A 23,463-nucleotide genomic window follows, 5' to 3' on the forward strand; every position below is an offset into this window, starting at 1 on the left:
GTGTCCACCACGAGCACAAAGTCAAAGCCAAGTTCCTCTGTGAATGTCTCCTCCACCTTCAGGAGCTGCATGTAGGCCCCCTGGGTACACCTCCCAGCACTAACAGTGAGCTGCAGCCCAAACAGTGCATTCAGCAGGGTGGACTTCCCTGAGCTTTGCAGGCCGAGGATAGAAAGAACGAACAGGCGTTTATTTCCGAGTTTTTCAGAGACCTTGTCAAAAAGAGCTGCCACCCACTTGAGAGGCACATATGAAGCTTCCCCATCCATAAGTTCAATGGGAACACCAGATATCATCAGATCTGCAGCAATCTTGGGAAGAGAGAGAAAAAGGGTATCTTTTGTAGAATAAACTTCTTCTAGAGCTTCATAGATCTGGCCAATTTCTCTGTGAAGTTGTTCAATTCCCAAGGTACAATCACTAATCTTTCTGGAGAGAGCTTCTATCTTATTTTGCCAAACGTTCTGTGTGTTGCTATTTGGTGCCTTTTGCTTTTCTGCTTGTATCTGTGACCACAAAGACTTTTTCTGTTCATACAGTTTTTCTAAGTGTCCTGAAGTCAGGTGGTCCAAAAACTCACTCAGCCATTGCAAAAAGTAGAGGGAGGTGTGAGTTTCTGAATGTGTCTGAAGAATTTGAAGGACAGATTCCATTAATTCATTGAGAGGAAAGGCTCTGGTTAACTGTTGGCACCGTATTCTTTGTTTTTCTGCCTCAATCTCACTCTTGTGTTGTTCAATGCTCCGATTCCCCTTTTCTCTCAAGTGATAGAGTTCTTTGTCCTTTCTACACCAAAGGTGCCACAGTTGTCCTTGAAGGGGTAGTAAGTTTTCTTTCACCTGAGATATCTTCTCATCTTTCAGTAGGGCCATTATGATCTCTGCCTTTTCTTTGGCTTCTTTGCAATCTTTTTGGTCTTCATCAATAAGGAATCCATGCTTGCGAGCAATCTGGGCACAGTCCTCTAGGCTGAGAACAGTGTCTGAGAGCTTTAGCAAACGTGTGATGGTAGTGGTGAGCTCCTCTGTTAATTCTGCCTCATTTCTGTTCCTGATTCCAATCATCACTTTCTGGTTAGAGTTATTCACCACGGTTTTTTCTTTGTTGTCAAGCAAACAGATCAAAGGTCTTGGTGACTGACTCAGGTCACGAACAATTTTTCGGTTTTCTTTACTGTCATCAGAAGTTGACATGAGGACCACAATGAGAGAAGACACCTCTTTCAGGAAGGAGAGTTGCTGCTCATATTCCTTTGCATTTCCATGAAGGTTAGCGAAGGTCAAGCAGTTGTCAAATCTGTCCTCATCTTCTCCCCCAGGACAGAACCAGCAGACTTCCACCACACCCCCCATCAAGAGACAGTCTTTGCTGCTTCCTCTGCAGTGTCTGTGAAAAAAGACATCGTATTTACGTTTACTGAGAAGACAGTTCATGATCTGAGATTTGGAAGCAGAGAAGCCATTTCCAACTCTAATAAAGGAAACAATGGGGGCAGAGACACGGCACATCTGCTTATTCTTGTGATTCTTCTTCTCTTCTTTGGGTGATTTCCTTGCTTCCTGCCAGCTTCTTCTAATTTGACTGAGAGACCAGAGAGAGAACTCGATTTCAGAATTGCAGGGATTAGGTATGAGAAGGGGGAGGGCAAACTGACAAATGGAAAGTTTGGTCAAAATATATTGTCTGGCAAAATCATCAGCACAGTGAAGAATTGCCATCTGAATATCCATAGGATGAATATGGGGCCTAGGATTTGTGGCTGAAGGATTAGTGGGAGGATCGCTGTCTTCAAACAAGTCTTCGTATGGATCAAAAGGCTTCTTTTCCTGATTCAACGCAGTTGGATAGACTTGATTCTCTGTGTTAACACCATCTCTGAAGACCAGGTATCGCAGCCCATAATCCAGCATCATGAGCTTCTGCAGGAAATAGAAGGGAAGTTCCTGTTCAGAACTGGGCTGGGTATTGTAAACAGAAGCCTTGTAGATCAGTTGGAAGTTAGCTCTGCTCATCCTTTTTGGATAGTAATTTTCTAGGCCTAGACGTTGGAGTAATGCTAGGAAAGCTCTGTCTTCTATGACTTTCCATTCGGTATTTTCATTACGTGGTTCATGGGGCTGTTTCTTTACATGGAAAATACTTTCCAAATTTTTTCTCGCTTCATCCACTGGCAGTGAAGAGATGGTGGGTTCATAATTACCATCAATGAGGGATCTCAAGTCTTTCTCTAGATTTTCCCAATTATGATCAGCTTCAAGTGTGGTGAGGACACATTCAACTTCTTTAGACAAAGATTGGCCCATGTGATGTCTTATTAATGCCAAACGTTGTGTTTTCTCCTCTGGAGAAACCTCTGTAACTCCAACAGTAGCTGTAAGAACTGTGAGTACAAGGAATGCCTGAGCCTTGTGGGTACAAATAGTTTTGAGTTCCTGGTATTGAACTTGGGCAGTTTGCATTTTATCCAGTAGGAAGTCTAACTCAGCACACCCCAGGAGATACTGAAAAGTCTTGTTTACCACATGATATCCTGCACCAGCTGCAATGGAAAGTAGCAAGAGCTGTGTGTCTGGCTGCTCTGTTTCTTGGAGGTAGTTCAAGAAGCAGCCAAGAGACAAACTGACCTTGTAAGTCGCCTTTCTTTGAGCTTCCTCCACTATTTCTGTAGATTCAGATTTGGCCTTCACTTCCATGAGGTAATTCTGGGTTTCCTTTAAGAGTTTAATTAATTCAGAAAATTGAGAGATGTTGGTGTGCTCTTGCTCTGACTCTGGCTGGAAGGTCCACTGCATGATGGAATGAGCCTGAGGAAAGTTTGTCACTTTATAGATGTGAGGATCCAAAAGGCTACTCAATTGAGATTTAATAAATTTAGTTTTATAAATGGAAGACTTTTTGCAAAAATTAACAGTGTTTACCAGAAAATTCTGCAGACTCTGATCTGTGAGGCATATGTTAACCCAAGTGTCATAACTTTGTGTTTTTTGATTCAACATTTGCTTGAAATTCATCAGTGTTTTAAGCTGCTCTTCAGGATTCGATACCTCCCAGGATTTCACATCTTCTAGGAAAACCCTAGCCTCCTTCACAGCACTCGGTAATTCTTCTCCAGCCTGGATCTGGGCAGTGAGGCCACTCACAGCATTGTAGCTGTCTTTCAGGAAGTTAGCTATCTGAAGAGGATCCTGAAAATCACTTCTGTGGCTGGAGAGGATGATGTCCCAAATGGGCACCAGCTGAAGCCCCCGGTCAATGACACACCAGGTTTTATTACTGGCAACTAGGCCAGCTTTCCACTGGAAAAAGCTGTTTGCTTCTGGTGGGCCACCTGTCTGGGCCACAGATAATCGGACTTTGGTTTGGAGATTTTGGGAAGTTGTGCTTTGGGAGGCCGATTTTGAATGAGAGTCTGACACATCCACACGGGCAGCAACTTTCACTTGGAATCCACTATAGCTCCCTGTTATGTAACTATTCAGGGACTCTGCTGACTGCTCTTTCACTTCTGCCAGCTGCTCGCTTTGGAAACCCTCTGAAGTGGCTTTCCACCAGTAGATTCCTCCCAGTTGCAGAGGGCCCTGGTTGGCATGAGAGCCAAACCTGTGGAAGAAAGCTTCAGCCCTGTGCCTCAGCAAGGGCAGGCTGTCTGAGCCTGCAGGGTGACTCAGAAGATCTTCAATATGTTTCAGTTCCTGGAGTGCAGCCTTGGAGAACTGGAGCTGATCAATGGGAAAGTGGCAGGAGGCAAGCGGGACGTAGTTGAACTTGATAGAGCAGAAATAAGAGTGCTCAGAACGTGATTGATGAGTTTCCTTAGATTCTGAATGTTTGCTGTGATCCATACCAGTTTCCAAGCTAAATCCCCGACCTCCACCACTGGCTGAGGCAGTTACACTGAAGCCCAGCTTCTCTATTGTCTTGGTGAATATGGATTCTGCTTGAGAAGACGTAAATTCCTTTGTTTCCATTCGTGTGTCCTGCTCAGGTCCAGAGAGTAAGAACTCTTCGGGGACACTGAGTAGCTCCTCTTTCTTCTCTATAAGTCCCCTCTGGTAGCTGGTTTTATAAATTCCCTGCAAGGCCAACCCTCCAGATGCCCATCTCACCAGATCTTTATCTGAGAGATTTTCCCTGTGAGACAGTATCCCCTCTGTGAAGTTAAGTTGTCTCTGTATGTATTCCATGACTTCCTGTAGGGACTTTTGGGGGGGCGGCCAGTACTCTTTGGGGATCTCCATTGCCTGCCTCAGCTCTGCCTCTTTTTTCCTCACTGCCTCTTCCTGCTGTTGCCTCGTTTCTGACAGCATGTTTCTTAGCTCCTGCAGCACCTGTTCTGCCTTCTTTTGCTTTTCCTTTACCCTTTTCACCTGAGACTCCTGTAATTCTGAAAGACTATCTGACTGTGACAAGTGAAGCAGCTTCTCCAGAGCCCTTTCCTCCCAGGGATGTCGTGCCTGAGATTTGAGCTTCTGGAGGTCTTTTTTTTCTAGATGTTGTAAGCCTTGAGCACAGGTCACACTTAGGTGCTCCTGCAGCTTGGGTAACCAGTACTCAACTGCCAGTCCTACTTCTCTCAGCATGTCTTGGAGATTTTGCTTCCTTTTGCCTCTTAGCAGGGGTTCATCAGGGGTTGAGTTTGTTGTGTCCATGGCTCTGAGAAGAAAGGACACTCAGTTAGCCTGTGCCATGACTAGGAAGTGTGAGCCACGTGTCCAAAAGTGTGAGTGTAGTGCAAATGCAAGTCTCAAAGGCATTCTCCCATTCTTTCATTATTCCAGCAAATATCTTTTGTTAATACTGTTTATAAATTTCTGTGTGTGCATGCAAGATATCTTTGTGGGTGTTCTCACCATGGGCTGCCTTTTTCGTTGCCAGAATGAGTCACAATTTAATAGCCTGCCGTTTGGCACTTTCTATTTATACAGAATCAGTTGCATGGAGAGTGTTAAGCTCAGGCCTGCAGTTAGAAAATATACATGAGCTTGATAGCTTGATGTTTATTTGAAAGACAAGAGTGGTACCACTATTATTCCTTAATTAGTTTCTATCAAACCTATGTTGAATAATTCCCTTCCTGTATCTCTTTTACTTCCTATACCATTTTGTAATATATATATACTCTTCTGTCCTTTAAAATGAACTTCTTAGCATTAGCATCATGGTGTCATAAGATGCTCCTCCTTTGTGTCCTCATTTTAAAACAACTAATTAGACACCCATCTTTTCTGCCTCTGTAGGAATGGTGGGACCTAGCACCACATGCCCAGCGATGTGAAAGTAGTCTTGACCACCTGTGCATATGGTAATAGACAGAAGACTTTATTATGGGCTCTGGAACTGGCAGAGCCAGGGAACCAGTCTTGTCATGACTGGAAAAAATCCTTTATAATGCTGACCTAGGCAGATACCCACAGATGAGAGAAATTACTGAAGCCTAGTCTTCCCAAAGGGAGAGTCCAGCATGAGTTTGGTTACATTACATTGGCCAAAATATCTGGTACTGGTGATCTCTCCAGTGGAGAAAAGAAAAGTGGTGAGTGAAATCCTGGCTACCTTAGTCATGTGGGACATGGCTAGAGAAACACATTGCTTTCTGTGGCATCCAGAGTATTTTGACAGGACCACCATGACTTGGGTTTGTGTGTTGGGGGGAAGGGGGTGGAGGGTGGGTAGGATGTAAGAGATGAGAAAGAGGCAGATAAAAATATCAAAGAGCATTAAAGGGATGCGGTTCCTGCTGATTGCGTTGAGGGCTTCAGCATGAAGGCCTCCCATGTCCTTCAGAGAGAACCTTACCAGAGGATCTCCCCACTGGGTCTGCAGGCATGCCTAGTGCTCTGGGTGCTAAACCCATAACTTTGTCAACCCTGTGGCCAACTCCTTTGGTGAGCTCCCAAGTTCAGTATGGAGAGCTAGTCTCATAAATGTAGAGCTATCATAAAATCACTAGGATCTGTGTGCAAGGGAGAAACCACACATTTGAACTATAGTGCCACCCTCTGGAAAAGAAAAGAGTTTTCAATAGCCAGCCTGGTGAGTTGTAAAAGCTAGGGAAGACATAAAAGCTTCAGAATTCTGCTACAAGAAAGAACAAGAAGAGTGGAGCAGCTATACCGATATAAAGGCCGATAAAACCCAGATATAATAACACTAATAAACAAAATCGCTCGTATAAGGCAACTAGTAAAGATTGAGGGAGGTGTCTGCTACTTTAAAGGCAAAAGCTGCAATACACAACTACAAGGAGATGAAAAATCAAGGAAATGTGTCATGACTAAAAGATAATAATTCTCTAGTAACCTAGCTTAAAGGCTTGGAATTTTGTGACCTGGCAGACAAAGAATTCAAAATAGCTGTTTTAAAGAAACTCGACACGCAACAAGAAAATGCAGAAAGACAATTTAGTAAAACCAGGGGAAAATATGTGAACAAAATGAGATATTCTCCAAAGAAATAGAAATCACTGTGGAATTCTGGAATTGAAGAATGTAATGAATGAAATGGAAACTGCAATAGAGAGTATCTATTGATCAGAGTAGAGGAAATGGGAGAGTTAGAGGATAGGTATTTTGAAATAACCCAATTAAGAATAAAAGAATGATAAAGATTAAAAAAAAAAGGCTCCGTGATCTATGTGATTACATGAAAAGAAAAAAGTTAGAACAATCAGGATTCCATAAGGAAAAGAAGAGAAGGGTGCGGAAAGTTTGTTTAAAGAAATAATAACTGAGGACTTCCCAAACCTGGGGAGCGAATTGACATCCAAATTCACAAAGCTGATATAGATCACTCTATTATCTTGATGCAAAAATACCTCTAATCACATTATATTGAAACTGAAAAGTGAAAGCCAAAGAGAGAATCTGAAAAGCAGACAGGGAAAAAAGATTGTAACCTAAAAATGGAACTCCCTTTAGCCTGTCAATGAATTTCCAGCAGAAACATTACAGCCCAGGAAAATGTAAAATGACATATTCAAAGTGTTGAAAGAAAAAAATTGTCATCCAAGAATACTTTGGCAAAGTTACCCTTTAGATATTAAGGGGAAATTGTTTCCCAGACAGACAAAAGCTAAGGGAGTTTATCATCACTAGACCTGCCTTGTAAGAAATGCTGAAAGAAATTCTTTAAGCTGAAATGAAAAGATGCTAATCACCAACATGAAAATATATGAAATTATACAACTCTGATAAAGGTTATATTTAGGAAACCATAATTCTGTAATAGAATGGTGTGTTAACCACTTAACTATACTGTAAAGGTTAAAGGGAAATAATATTTAAAATAACTATAGCTACTGTAATAGTTAATAGGTATACAATACATAAAGAGGTATGTTATGACATTCAAATATAAAGGAGGAGTAAAAGGGTGGAGCTCTTACAGGTGATCAAAATTAAGTTGCTATTATCTGTTTTATCTATGAGGTGTTTGTTGCTTTCAGTCTTATATCCCGCACATGAGTGATACATGGTTTTCAACTTTTTCTGCCTGACTTATTTTGCTTAGCACAATTATCTTAAGATCCATCCATGTTGTCACAAATGGCAGTATTTCATCTTTTGTTATGGCTAGGTAATAATATTTCATTATATATATGTGTGTGTGTGTGTGTGTGTGTGTGTGTCTTTATCCAGTCATCTATTGTAGGACACTTCTGTTGCTTCCACGTCCCGGCCACCGTGATCTATGAGGTGTTTTATGTTAGCCTCAGGATAACCACAAAGCAGAAACCTAGAGTAGATTCACAAAAGATAAAGGGGGAAATGGAGCATACCAATTTAAAAAGGTAGGCAGAAATGGAAGGAAAAAAAAATCAATGGAAATAAAAAACAAACCTGAAAGCAGTTAAGAAGATGGCAGTACTAAGTCCTTACATGTCAGTAATTACTTTAAATGTAAATAGATAGAATTCATCGATCAAAAGGCACAGAATAGTTAGATGGATTACTAAAAGACACAACTATATGATGTTTATGAGAGATTCATTTCAGCTTTAAAGTGAAGGCATGGAAAAGGATATTCCATGAGAGTAGAAAACAAAAAAAAAAGGGGGTAAACATACTTATATCAGAAAATAGACTTTAAACCAAAAATGGTAACACAAGATAAAGATGTCTCTGTATAATGATAAAGGGGTCAATTCATCAAGAAGATAGAATAATCATAAATATATATGCACCCAAAATTAAAGCACCCAAATTTCTTAAGCAAATACTAACTGATCTCAAGGAAGAAGACAACAATACAGTAGTAGTGAGAATTCAGTACCCCACTTTCAGCAATGGACAGATCATCCAGTCAGAAAATCAACAAAAACATTGGATTTGAAACATACATTAGACCAAATGGATCGAACAGACATTTATGGAACATTCCATGCAACAGCAAAAGAATACACATTCCTCTCAGTTGTACATGAAACACTATCCAAGATAGATCATATGGGAACACATATGACAAATCTCAGCAAATTTAAGAGAAACGAAATTATATCAAGTATCTTTTCCAACCACAATGGTACTAAACTAGAAATAAATAAGAGTAAAACCAGAAAATTTACAAATATGTAGAAATTGAACAACACACTCCTGAATAACCAAAGAGTCAAAGAAAACTCAAAAGGAAATTTAGAAAAATCCTAAAACAAATGAAAATAGAAACAACGATAAAACTATTGGATGCTTCAAAAGCGGTTCTGAGAGGGATGTTTATAGGGAAAAATACATATAATTAGGAAAAAAACTCAAATAAACCTAACTTTACACTTCAAGAAACTAGGAAAAGAAGAATGAACTAAGCCCAAAATTAGCAGAAGGAAAGAAATAAAGATCAGAAGGAAATAAGAGATCAGAGTAAGTCAAAGACCTGAAAGTTATTGAAAAAAATCAATGAAACAAATGGCTTTTTGAAAAGATCAAATTTACAAAACTTTAGCTCTACCAAGAAAAAAAGTAGACACAAATAAAAAGAAGTGAAAGTAGAGACATCGATATCACAAAGGATCATGAGAGACCACTATGAACAATTATATGCCTATAAAAATGATCTAACATACAAGAAATGGGTATACTCTTAGAAACATACAACCTACCAAGGCTGAATTATGAAGAACAAAATTTGAACAGGCAGATAATAAGGAGATTAAGTTGATAATCGAAAACCTCTTAACACAGCAAAACCCAAGACCAGATATCCTCACTGGAAAATTCTACCCCCCATTTAAAGAATTAACACCAGTCCTTTTCAACACACTTCTGGAAAGTTGAAGAGGAGGGAAGACTGCCAAATTTATTTTATTCCCTTGGAACCAAAGCAAGATAAGTACACGACAAGAAAAGAAAACTACAGACTAATATTCCTGATGAATATAGATGCAAAAATTCTCAACAAGATATTATCAAACTGAATTCAAGAACACATAAGGATTATACACCATGACCAAGTGGGATTTATTCTTGGGATGCACCGATGGTTCAATACACAAATGAATAAATGAAATACAAAGACTTCCTGGTCAAGATGGCAGAGTAGGTACACTCTGCTGACCTCCTACCATGACCACATCAAAATTACGACTAAATTGTAGAACAACCATCTTTGAAACCACTGGAAGACTAGCTGAACAGAAATCCTATAACTGAGAATATAAAGAACTCATGTCCAGACTGGTAAGAGGGGTGGAGATGCAGAATGGGCTGGTCCCACACCCATGGTGTTGCACTTAAGAATCAGGAGGGATATCTCAGCTGCAGAGGTCGTTCCTAAGGAGTGAGGGGTCTCAGGCCCCCACCAGTATTCTCAGCCCAGGGCTCCAGTGCCAGGAAGAGAAGTCCTCACCACTCTGGCTATGAAAACCAGCTGGGATTGTGTCTCAGAGAGAAAAAAGACTATGGGAGACAGAGGCATTGCAGCTTCAACTAAGTGGCCACAAGCCTGGCATAAGTGGCAGTTTGTGTCAGCTGACATCATGGTGCCCACCAAAGTGTCCCAACCCTGAAGCAGTGGCAGCCAGCCTCAGTTTGCAGCACAGCCTCTCCCAAGCACTTCCAGTCCCAACACAAATAGCAGCTGACCTTGGCCTTCACTAGAGCCCCTCCCAAGAGGCTCCAGGACCAACTCATCCAGTGGCCAGTTTCAGACCATACCAGAGCACCACCAAACCATCTCCACAAGTGACACCAGAACCCTGCTAAAGCAAACCTATCCTAAAGGGTCAGCCTGTACACAACAGCTCCTTCACTGCAGTCATGACCAGTCCTCATGACCAATCAACCTGAGGGTCAGTCCCTCTTATTGAAGTGCCAACAGCAAAAAGGCTCCACTACAATAGTAGGGCACCCATAATTCACACAAGGGATATACCTGAAGCACCCGGCAGGCTACCAGGGAGATTGCACCACTGGGCCCCAGAGGACACCTACTATATAAGGCCACTCTGCCAAGGCTGGGAGACATAGCGGTACTTCCCAATACATGGAAACAAATGCAGAGAGGCAGCCTAAATGAGCAGACAAAGAAACATGTCCCAAATGAAAGAACAGAACAAAGCTCCAGAAAATGAACTAAACCACATGGAGACAAGCCCTCTACAGGTGCAGAGTTCAAAACACTGGTTATTAGGATGCTCAATGATCTAGTGAGAATTTCAATCAAGAGATAGGAAACAAAAGTGGAGATAGAAAACTAAAAGAAGTACCAGTAATAAATGAAGAATACAATAACTGAAATGAAGAATACATTTGAAAGAATCAACAGATTTGGTGAAGCAGAGGATCAAATCAGTGATTTGGAAGAGAAGATAGCAGAAGACACAATTAGAAGAGCAAAAAAAGAAAGAATTAAGAAAAAAATGAGGATAGTTTAAGAGGACTCTGGGAAAACATGAGTTGTACCGACATTCGCATCATAGGGATGCCCGAAGGAGAAGAGACAGAACAAAAGACTGAGAATCTATTTGAAGAAATAATGACTGAAAAATTCTCTAACCTGGTGAAGGAGATAGACAGATATACCCAGAAGCATAGAGTCCCAAATAAGATGAACTGAAAAAGGTCCACACCAAGACACATCATAATTAAAATGCCAAAGGTTAAGACAGAGAATCCTAAAAGCAGCAAGAGAAAAGCAGTTAGCTCTCATAAGACTGTTGGCTGATTTCTGCACACAAACTTTGCAGGCCAGAAGGGATTCGCATGAAATACACAAAATGATGAAAGCAGGGACCTATAATCAAGATTAACCAGCAAAGACATTAGAATTGAAGGAGAGATAAAGAGCTTCACAGAGAAGACAAAACTAAAGGAATTCATCACCACTAAACCAGTATTTGAGAAATGTTAAAGGGACTTTTTGAAGAAGAAGGAGAAGGAGGAAAATGAGAAAAGGGGCCTAGGAGGGAAGAGGAGGGTCAAAGTTATAAATAATATAATAACAATAACTACATATCTATAAATATTTGCTTTAAATGAAAACAAATTAAATTATCAAAAGAAATAGGGTGGCTGGATGGATCAGGAAAGAAGACCCTTACTTATCCTGCCTGCAAGAAACTCACTTCAGATCAAAAGACACGCATACTGAAAGTAAATGGATGGAAAAAGATATAAAATGGAAATGGGGAAAAAAAGAAGAGCTGGCGTAGCAATACTTATACCAGGTAAAAGAGATGTAAATTAGAGATATAAATTATAGCATAGGGAATGTAGTCAATAATATTATAATATTATAATAACTATGTATGGTGTCTGATGGATAGTAGACTTATAGAGTTGATCACTCTGTATGTTATATATATGTCTAATGACTGTGTTGTACACCTGAAAGTACTATAAGATTGTATGTCAACTGTCAAAAAAAATGTAAAATGATTTTTAAAAAGGAGTTTAAAGGTTAAACTAATGTGCAAATATATCCATTATAGTTCATAGAAACTCATCTTAAATTCCTGGTTCTAGCCATTTGGGAGTATCTATCCAGTTCTGATGGGGGGAAATGGCGATAACTTTTATGTCTTGGAATCCCATTTTTCCTATGTCTTTTCCTAAACTGTGGTCCCTATTTATATGACTGTTCTATATGAAAAGCTCTTGAATCTGTTCTCTCTCCTCCTGTTGTAATCCATCTTTCTTGTTGCATCTTGAAACTCATATTTGAATCATTTGTTTACAAAACTTTGAAAACTCTTCTTTGGTTTATGACATAATGAAATTACTTGGGCCTGGCATTCAAGACCCCTTATGATCTGGCAACAATTAACCTAATTCATTTCACAACCACTCTTTTTCCTTTTCCTACTTTGTGGTTCAATTTCTTCCCTTAAAAACCACACTCTTTCTCAGCCTCAGAGTTTTAATCCTATAAATTGAGGGGGTGCAGAATGCATCACGCTAACATGGATTATGTTGAACTGAAGGCAATTAAGACCCAGCAGACTCAGGAAAATAACATGGTATTGGCAGAAAAACAGACGCACAGACCAATGGAACAGAAATGAGAGTCCAGAAACAAACCCCTGTATATATGGGCAAATAATTTTCAACAAACAAAAACATACAATAGAGAAAAGAAAACCTCTTCAATAAATGCTTCTGTGAAAATTGGGAAGCCACATGCAAAAGAATGAAACTAGAATGTTGTCTGTCACCATACACCAAAATTAACTCAAAATGATTCGAAAACCTAAGTATAAGACCAGAAACAATAAATAGCATAGAAGAAAACATAGGTACCAAACTCCCGGACTTTAGATTTCAAGAGGCAAGGGAAGTAAAAGCAAAACTAAATGAATGGGACTACATCAAACTAAAAAGATTCTGCATAGCAAAAGAACAAGACAAAGAGGCAACCATCTGAATAGGAGAAGATAAATTGTAATCAGCACTTCCGATGATGGGCTAATATCCAAAAACATACAAAGAACTCATACAACTCAACAACAACAACAACCACAGCAAGAAACAATCCAATTAAAAAATGGGCAGAGTACCCAAACAGACACTTCTCTCAAGAAGACATACAGATGGCTAAGAAACATATGAGAAGATACTCAACTTTACTAGTTATTAGGGAAATGCAAATCAAAACCATAATGAGATATCACCTCATACCAGTTAGAATGGCTATCATCAACAAGACAAGTAATAAATTGTGGGAGAAAAGGAACCCTCATACACTGCCGGTAGAAATGTAAATTGGTACAGCCACTGCGAAAAACAATATGGAGGTTCTTCAAAAAATTCAGAACAGAAATGCCATATGACCCAGCGATCCCTCTTCTAGGTATCTACTCTAAAAATTTGAAAACATTTATTTGTAAAGATATATACACCTCGATGTTCATTGCAGCATTATTCACAGTGGCCAAGACATGAAAACAGCCTAAGTGTCTTTCGATAGATGATTGGATACAAACGCTGTGGTACATATATACAATGGAAATTTACTCAGCCATAATAAAAGACGTAATACTGTCATTTGTGACAATGTGGATGGATCTTGAGATAATCGTGCTAGGTGAAATTAGTCAGACAGAAAAAGGTGAGAACCATGTGATTTCACTCATATGTGGGGTAAAAAAGCAACATATAAATATGACAGAGAAGCAGAGACTCATGGACATGGACAAAAGTTTAGTGGTTTCCAGAGGGAATGTGGCAGGGCTATGTAGATAAGGGTAAAGGGATCAAATATATGGTGATGGAAGGAAATTGAATTTTGGGTGGTGAACACACAATGCAATACACATATGACATATTATTGAATTGTACACTCGAACCTGTATAATTTTATTAACCAATGTCCCCCAGTAAATTTAATTAAGCAACCCACAGAATATGCAAAGAACTCTTAAAACTCAACAATAAAAATGAACACTCCGATTAAAAATGGGCCAAAGATCTTAACAGACACTTCACCAAAAAAGATATGAAGATGGCAAATAAGCATATGGAAAGATGCTTCACATCATATGTCATTAGGGAAATGTTCATTAAAGCAACAGTGACGTATCAGTATGCACCCATTAGAATGGCCAAAATTCAGATCACCGACTATACCAAATGCTGGCAAGGATGTAGCTTAATGGCAACTCTAATTCACTACTTCTAGCACTGCAAAATGGTACAGCCATTTTGAAAGACAGTTTGGTTGGTTTTCACAGAACTAAACATACTTTAACCATAAAGTCCAGCAATCACACCACTCCTTCATATTTACCCAACTGATTTGAAAAGTTATGTCCACAAAAGCCTGCACATGGATGTCTATAGTAGTTTTATTCACAATTTTGAAAACTTGGAAGCAAAAGATGTCCTTAAGTAGGTGAATGGATAAACTGGTACCTCTAGAAAGTGGAATATTATTCAGTTCTAAAAAGAAATTAAAAGAAAGAAATGAAATAAAAAGACCCGAGGAAACTTACATGCATATTACCAAGTACGAAAAGCCAGACCAAAAAAGATACATACTGTATGATTTCAACTCTAGGAATTCTGGAAAAAACAAAACTATGGAGACAGCAAAAGATGAGTAGTAGCCAGAGGGCAGAGGGAATAAGGGACGAGTAGGTGGAACACAGCGAACCTGTTTCCTAAATTGTAAGGTCAGTTACGCTTCATTAGACATTTTTCAAAACCCATAGAATATGCGAGACCAAGAGCGAATCCCAATGTAAACTGTGTACTTTGGGTGATATTGATATTTCAGTGTAGGTTCATCAGTTGGAACAAATGTGCCACTTGGGTGGGGGATGTTGGTAATGGGGGAGCCTATGTCTGTGGGGGGAGGGCACGAGGTATACGGAAAAATCTCTGTACCTTCTGCTCATTTTTGTAAGCCTAACACTGCTGTAAGGCATAAGGTTTGTTAAAAAGACAGAACACATTTTACAGAATTACTTGGTGAAATTGGTAATCTATAATTACTTTGGGAAAGGTTTAGTATGCTTCTTAGTACCTGATAAAAAACGCCAACAAAAAATCAGTAAGCATAAAGAGCACTTGAACAATATGATTAACAACCAAATCAGACACCCAACACTGTGTGCAACATTGTTGTCTTGTGTCTCTATAGTTTATAAAAAACCTTTTTGCTGGGCACAAAGGAGCTACGCACTGCACAAGGAACAGCTAAATGTTTGAGAATTGTTGGTAGATAGATGAAGAGAGGGGAGAAGAAAGTTGAATCCCTAAGGTAAGGGCCTGAAGATCTGTATTTGGAGAGCCAGTCTAGGGATTATCCTAAGAGATGTGGTCTTCACCAGCCAGAACTCTCCATGAGGGTGGAACAAAACAGGATGTCCCAAATTGTACTCATTGTTTGGTTTTTGGTGCCCACTTTTTATATGTGTTCCTGTTCTTTGACTTTGGCCTTGGTGTTGGTAGTAGGTCTTATTGGATTGATGACCCTGGGTAGGGTGATGGCTACTCTAGATAGAGACTCATTCTCAATTGTAGTTTTAGACTTCTGTCCAGATTCCCTTTTAGGGCTGCATATATACTCCCCTCCCGGTTTGATAGAGGGCTGGTAATGTGGACACTTTTGTTTTCTGGACACCTTCATTTTCAGGTCTCCATTTATAGCTTTTCATTTCTTGTGGGGCGTCTACGACATATCAAGCATAAGGTATCCTATATATTCAATTGTAACAATTTGCTCTTGAATCTGATACCTGTTCCATATCCACACTGCCATTGGACCCTCACCTTTTCTGCTCTGGTGTATTCAATAATTTTGTTTTTCTTGCTTATAATTTATTCTTACATTGCTTCCAAAGTCATCCCTCTGACATCCAAATTTAAATAATTTCTTGCCTTGTTTATAAAACCTCAACAAGTCTCATGTCTTTATGATACACTTAAAACTACTTACCCAGGCATTCAAGGCTCTTAAAATTTAACAGTAATCTGTCTCTAAAGTTTCTTGCATAGCCACTCATTTTTCTTTTCTTCATACTCACCTCACCCTTTTCCCTTAGACACCACACTCTGCCATCTTTCTTCCTTCGTGTGGCATTTCTTGACTCTTAAATATTACACATTGGTCTTTCCCGACCTTCTGTGCCAGGGGCTCTATATTCCTTCTGACCTCATTCGAGTTTCTCCTTATTTGTGAAGCCTTCTATTAATATTCTAGGTTGAGTTAGGAACTCTCTTTTCTGTCTTATCAAGAATACCTTGTGTTTAGGTGTATTATGTAGATTTTCACAGTGTTTCTTGATTATCTGTTTGGATTATATATTCCCCTTCTCGTACTTATGGCCATAATTTATTGGTCAGTGACCATGTCCAATTCATATTTTGTCCTTACACTCTATCCTTGGGTCTCTGTTTTAGTCTCTGCTCCTTTTCACTCTTCATCACTGTTTCATTTCCATTCTTTATGTCAGTTCTTATACCTTTATCTCTGGCATTTTCCTTCTTACTTACCTGTCTCCTTCAGGCCAAGCTCTCGTTTTCAGGTCGCTCCAGAGATATGTGGATGTAGAGTGTGTTCCTTCCCTGATTCTCTGAAAATTTTATGGCTCACAGATTTAGTCCAGGCTCTGGCTTCCTGTGTGGGAAAGGGCGTTGATTTATAATAAGGTCAGGAAAAAAAAACCTGTTTTCCCCATGTTTTAACATTTCTTTTCATTAAGGGCCAAGAGTCTTGAATTATGTGTTTAGTAATGACTCTTAAATTTAAAAATCATCATAAGGATTATTGATTGTAAACTGGGTTTTTCCTCCCTCAGTCTCTGCCCCTCTCCCCCTCAATTTAATCTCAAAGGCAAGAGAAGTAAAAGCAAAGTTGAAATGAATGGACTAGTTTAGTGTTTAACAGAAGGTGGGGGAACAGGGAGAGGGGAGGGAGCTAGAGGAGGTCGAATATATGGTGACAGAAGGAAATTTAACTTCAGGTGGTGAACACAATGCAATACACATGATATATTATTGAATTATACGCTTGAAACATATAATTTTATTAACCAATGTTACCCCAATAAATTTAATTTTAAAAGGTTTGAATATGATTTCACAGTAGGAGAGCTTGTAGTTGATACTGAGAGGGAAAATAAAAGAATCACAGGTGGATAATGTGGGTAATAAATATACGAGAAAACAGCCAAAACAAAACAAAACAAAAATTAAATAGTGTCCCTGTATCAGGCAGAGAGTTATTATTGCCAGTGAAAACCTTTTTGTAAGAAAGACATATATGCATGGTATGGCAAACATTTGTTTATCAAACATTGCTCTTTTCATCTTTCTGTGAATTGTCTTCTACCCTTTTGAAGTTCCAGACTCCTAACCCCTTTCTCTTAGTTCAGATGATATATTGCCTCAGGTGCCTGATTGCTCAGGGCTTTATTTTTATACTCCTTACCCAGTTCAAGTTTCCTCCTTATCTGGGAAGCCTTCCACTTACCTTTCAGATTGAGTTAGTGCCTCTCTTCTCTATACTTACAAAAGCACCTGTTACTTGCATGAACCAGAATAAAAATATTAAACATTTCTTGAGCCCTTTACTCCTGGAAAACAGTTTTAGAAATCTATCCACTGTTTTGTGCTCTAAGATATGGCTTACTGCAGAGGACCACCCTTCCCTGTATGACTTAGATAAAATTCATCGATGCTTCCCTTTTTCATTTGTAATGAAGTCACAGACCCTTTCAGTTTTCTTTTTTTTTTCTTTTTTTCTTCAAAAACGCTGAGCTGAACTGTATGTCTTTATTGATCAATCAGAACAAAGTGCTTGTAAGTAAACCTTAATTAAGCTTCTCTCCAGGCCCCTGAACTTTGACCCACCTCTTTCTGACCCAGCAAATATCCCCTCCTTAAGATCCTGCCTAAGCATCAGTAAACCTCAGGGAAAAGTATTTCCTGATTATCTCGCTCCCTCCACACCCCATTCTTTCTAGAAAAACCTCATTGACTCTTCCTTATAAAAAGAAATTCCTTTTTGCCTGGCCTGTCAGATGCTTGCAGCTCTGTTTGAATCGTTTTCTCTATTGCAAGTTTCCTTCCCTTTATTGCAATAATCCTTTCAAATAAAGTCTCTTTTTACCTGTCCAGATTTATTTTTATTTGGTAACACAGAATACCGAATTGTTTCATTGTCCATTTAGATAATATACTTCCTTTCCCCCGATTTAGAGCTGTTTTGTGAAGCAATGACAGTGCCATATCATGTTTGTGCTCTTAGCATGTCTTACTCTGCTTGTGTCTGACTGTTCCCTGTGATTATTTTTATGAATTTCTGTTTCTACTTTAGTCTTTGAGTCTGTCTTTGTATCTGTCCACCCCATTTCCCTCCCTCTTTACCTACCTGTCTCCTCGAAGCCAAGCTACTGTTTTCAGTTTGCTCCAGAGAGATCTGCCTGTAGAGTAAGTTCCTTGCGTGAGTCTGCTAGGCTACTGACACATTTCTAGCCCAGACTCAGGCTCCTGCTGTGGTTGAAGTACCTAAACTTATTCGTTGAGGAGGAAGTGAAAAAACGGTTTCACTTTGTTTCTGTTCTTTTTTTTTTCCATTAAAAAAAATCCACTGATTCAAAGGAATTTGTTTGCTTGTTTATACTGGGATTCTGGGTTTTTATTATTATGCAATTAGAAAATTAGTGTGTGTGTGTATGTGTGTGTGTGTGTGTGTGTGTACCATTGGTGGGGGTTGAGTGAGCAGAAGATAATGAACATAGAAGCAGGATAAGGAAAGAATTTGGGAGACGAGACATGGGCACATATTCTAGAGAGGTGTCTTTCTCAGGGAAAGTGCTTTAATTGCTTTACTGTTCTAGTTCTTGTTACTCAAGATCAAAGAGAGAAGCATGCACTCAGTGCTAAAGAAAGGTAGACAGTATATTAGCACAAATTCATTCTACTACTCAGCTCCCTCATACTCAGGTTGCTCTCCCCACACCCAAGACTTAAGTAAATATAGCTAGTAACTGTTGGATATATATTCTATTTCTTGTAAAAAAAAGCTTTTATGCTAGAATTAGTATCAAGTCTTCAAGCTCTGTTTCCCAAAATGGTTTGAAAATTAACAAATCTTCCAACATTTTATTACTGAATCGGATGATTCACCTCTAAGGTGCACTAAGCTCTTAAAGGTGTGTTGTATAAAAAAATTCAAGGAGGGGGTGGCTCCATAGTGTAGTGGTTATCACATCTGCCTTGCACCCAGATGGTCCTGGGCTCAGCCCCTAGATGGAGCCCCAGGCCCCAGGTGCACACTGCAAGTGATCATGTGGGAGGGGATGCCTCCCTTTCAGAGGTCCAGCCCTAAGGGGAAATGGCAACATCCATGCGTCAGGGGTGGAAATGGGGTACAGGTATTAAAGAGAGAGGAAAGAAATCTAAAGAGCATATTCTGTTTCTGGTGAGAAAGTATACTGTTTGCCATTTTTTATATTAGAGTTTTCTAATAATGTTATTTCTGACAGTTGGCCCTCAAACTTAATCCCATGTAAAGCATTTTATTTTTCTAAATATAATTCATTATAATATTGATTTCAGACCAGTACCCCTGTCCTTTTATTTCATATTTTATTTATTTATTTATTTATTTATATATTTTAAACTAAATTTATTGGGATGACATTGGTTAAAATATATAAATTCAAGTGTACAGTTCAATAATACATCATCTGTATATTGCTTTGTGTGTTCACCACCCAAAATCAATTCTTCTGTCACCATATATTTGACTCCCTTTATTCTTATTTACCTCTCCTCAATTCCTTTTCCCTCTGGTAACCACTAAAATCTTGTGTGTGTCTGAGTTTATATATTTTTTTCTTATTTATGTATTTTTTCAGGTGAACTTTATACCCATTTTTTCTAGTTCCTCCAGAAATCCTACCCACACCATCCTTTTTCCTACTCTTTCCCTTAGATAGGAACATTGGTGTTTCCTAATAAGCAGGAGTTTTAATGCTAGTCAGAGACAGATTTGAGCCCAGCATTCAACAGTTACTAGCTGTATTTACTTAAGTCTCAGGTATGGGGAGGGCAACCCAAGTATGAGAGCAGCTGAGTAGTAGAATGAATTTGTGCCAATATACTGTCTGCCTTATATGAATTTAATGGGGATAAAATGCTAGGTCTGAAGTAGTTATTCAAATTCAGAATTTCTCCCTGGCACATAATTGGTTTGAAAATCAAATTTATTAAGGTAAGGCATCAAGGGGAATGTTTCCGGTTGCGATGTTCCATCAGGTGTTTAATTTGAACGTCTGAACTTTTCCACATGAGTGCCACCATGTTGTAGTTCTTGGGCGATTTCTTTTTTGCACTCATATGCTGGGTCTTGTATCTGTGTCTGTGTTTTGTCTGCTGCTATGCTATGAATCTCCAGATGATACAGTGTGTCTGATCCACCTCAGATTCTCTCACATTTGAGCACATTTTCTGTATATGGTAAGATCTGAGTAAATATATAAATTAATGAAGGGGGTGAGTAATTCATGGCCTGGAAATCAGATTCACAAATGAGTTTATTCCATCACAGCTGTCTTCTGTTACTCAGGGCAATACCCGACACTGAAAAAGACTTTCAGTTTCATTTGTCATTCTCATTTCAATTCTGAGAAATGCTTGTTTTTCACAGAAGGGTGTGTCAAGTGATGAATGTTCTTTGGAAGCTGTTATGTCTAGGTTTTTCTGCCAGTTTCCTAACTTAAGTTACATGTGCAAGTTTCTAGTTTTATTCTGAATAAACCGAGGGGAAAGGAATTCACCCAGACCTACCTAGGGATACTAGAGAAAGACAATGATCTAGGGGCTCACCCAGGGCTGGGAGAAGGGTGAAGCCAGAGAGGCATTCAGGGGACAAGGGAACTAGACAGTGAAGGAGTGCTTAAATTTTATATTCTAGAGGCCTCAATGCCTCACCCTAGTTCCAGCCATAAACCCAGTTTTGACTAAAGGTCTTGCAGATTGAGCAACCCATCTCTAGCCCACTGACGAGAGAGAAGGGCAGCTGAGATCACTGAGTGTCTCCTGACTGATAAATTTGAAGTGAAATGAAAATGCCTGGCATTTTCTCCTGATTCCTTCCTTCTAGCTCACTCATCTTTGGCTAGGAGCATATATCTTTTAAGGGACTCTGTTAGCCTCTTTTGAAATCTGCTGGGAGATACTTGCCAGCCGAGATAGGAAGAAGAGGAAGAAACATCCAATAATCTAGGTGTATCAGTAACAACTCAGTCTTCCTTCGTTTCAACAGCAGACGTGTAGGTGTTTTCCCTTCACAAAGCAATTGAGTGACACCAATTGCGTGTCCTACAGTTAAACTCATTCTGACACTACCTGGATATAGTGTCAGATCTCACAGGTTAGTGGCTCAGTCCCATGAGACTGCCCGCATCCGCAGATTTCAATCCCAAGTAGTAGGTCCCCAGAGTCCCCACAACTTCTGTCTGACTTGGCTACAAATCGGAAGTTCCCACAAACCCTCTCTCAGGTTCTATTAATTTTCTAGAGTGGTTTGCAGAGCTCAGAGAAACACTTATCTTTAAAGGATATGATAAAAGATACATATGAAGAGCCAAGGTGACAGGGTCTAGGAGTGTTCTGAGTGCAGAAGCTTCTGTCCCCATGTAGTTGTGGTTCTTACCCTTCCAGTGCAGGGTTGTGTTAAAAAACCTAGGTGTCTCAAACCCATGCTATTGGGATTTTATAGAGGCTTTCTCATGTAGGCAGGATCTACTATGAATTCCATTCTCAGCCTTTCTCCACTCTCTGGAGATGAGGGTGGGGTGGGTCTGCAAATACCTTGCTTCTAATCTTGGCTTTTTCTTTCTAGTGTCCAGCCCCCATACAGAAGCCCATCCAGGCTCACTTTATCAGATCAAAAGATGCCTCGAGTGATCTTATAACTTAGGAATTTTTACAAGGGTTTCAAGAGGCTTGCGTCAGAAACCAGGACAAAGACCAAGTGTATATTACTTATTAAATCATAATATCACACCCGGGAAAGACAGAAGCATCAGATCCTGTTTGGTGGACTTCTCTTGTATCCATCAAGGAAGTGCTTAGCTGCAGCCAGTAGGGTGTTGCTTGCCAGAAGAGGTAGAAAGGAAGTGCATCTTCCTTTTCTCCTGTGAACCATGAGCTTTTCCTGCTTCTGCTGCCTGTCCATACCTTTATTCTGCTCTCTTCAGAAGCCATGGATATCTGAACAAGTTACCAGGTAGAATTATCCTTGCAGATGACAGGAATATGAGAATTCGGGCTGATGAGTTTTGTTAAGAGCACTATTGTCATTAGTCCTTTTAAAATCATTTATTTCCATGGAAAATGGACTCAGGAGTCCTTCCTCACTATTTTCAAACTGTGATTTTTGCTTACTCATTTAGTCTTTCAGTCATTCGTCTGACCACTTTATCGTATTGAGCAAATGAGGTAATCCCACTGCCTAACTCGAAGAAGGAGCTCCAAAATTAATTCTTTCCATCTCTTCTGAAGGACCCTCTATTGTAAACTCTATCTCAACCTTGTGTGGGGATGTAGAAACCCTCTATTGTAAACTCTATCTCAACCTTGTGTGGGGATGTAGAAACCAATTATGCAAAACAGAAGATGGAATTCAAGAAAATTTCCACCACTAAACCAAAGGGAGAACTTCTTGTATATCTTTATAGACATTATGACATATAAGTGATGATATTGAGCACTCTAAAATCCAGGATAAACATCCGCCAATAAAATCAAGAGTAAATACAGAGAATTTGTGGTAGATGTGGTTTGGGTTGACCCCTTTTGCGGAGAATTCTGAGGGATATCCTGCATGGCCAGGTAGAGTACAAAGAGCAATCAGATCAGAAGCTTTATTTAGCAGAGGGCACCAGGGAAGTGGGGTAATGCTACTGAAGAATGACTGGGTCAGAGAAGAAATCAAAAGAAATCAAGAGATACAAATAAATGAATGATAACGATAGTACCACAACAAAACTTTTGCGACAGTGCAAAAGCGGTCATAAAAGGAAAGTTCTTATCATTACATGCCTATCTCCAAAAACAAGGGCAAGCCCAAATAAAAAACCTGACTCTTCATCTTAGAAAACTAGAAAAGGAAGAAGAAATTAAGCCTAAAATCAGCAGAAGAAGTCATCAAAATTAGAGCAGAATGAAATGAAATAGAAAACAAAATAGAAAAAACAAATGCAACAAAGCTGGTTCTTTGAGAAAGTGAATAAAATTGACAAACCACTGGCTAGACTCACTAAAGAATAAGGAGAAAGGACACGAATAAACAGAATCAAGGATGAAAGAGAGGAAATTATGACTGACATTGCAGAAATACATAGGATCATGCAAGAATACTATGAAAAAGTCTATAACACCAAATTTTCTAACCTAGAAGAAATGAACCAGTTCTTAGGAAAATAGAATCTTCTTAGACTGAATCAAGAAGAACTGGAATATCTAACTAGACCAATCGGCAGTATGGAAACTGAAACAATCATCAAAAACCTACCAA

At 39.3% G+C, this 23,463-nt stretch overlaps 1 protein-coding gene across 1 annotated transcript; it reads right to left on the reverse strand.

The window, feature by feature from the left end:
- Positions 1 to 2,038: 2,038 nt before the first annotated feature.
- On the reverse strand, positions 2,039 to 18,513 carry LOC107506853 (interferon-induced very large GTPase 1-like). Its single transcript, XM_016137737.2, is given in 4 exon segments — positions 2,039 to 2,206; positions 2,208 to 4,651; positions 16,428 to 16,551; positions 18,307 to 18,513. Coding segments are annotated over 2 exon segments (2,523 nt in total). The 5' UTR covers positions 4,650 to 4,651; positions 16,428 to 16,551; positions 18,307 to 18,513; the 3' UTR covers positions 2,039 to 2,125.
- Between the last annotated feature and the right edge of the window lie 4,950 nt (positions 18,514 to 23,463).

The sequence above is a fragment of the Rousettus aegyptiacus genome, unplaced genomic scaffold (assembly GCF_014176215.1).
Source record: "Rousettus aegyptiacus isolate mRouAeg1 unplaced genomic scaffold, mRouAeg1.p scaffold_m13_p_5, whole genome shotgun sequence".
Classification (NCBI taxonomy): Eukaryota; Metazoa; Chordata; class Mammalia; order Chiroptera; family Pteropodidae; genus Rousettus; species Rousettus aegyptiacus.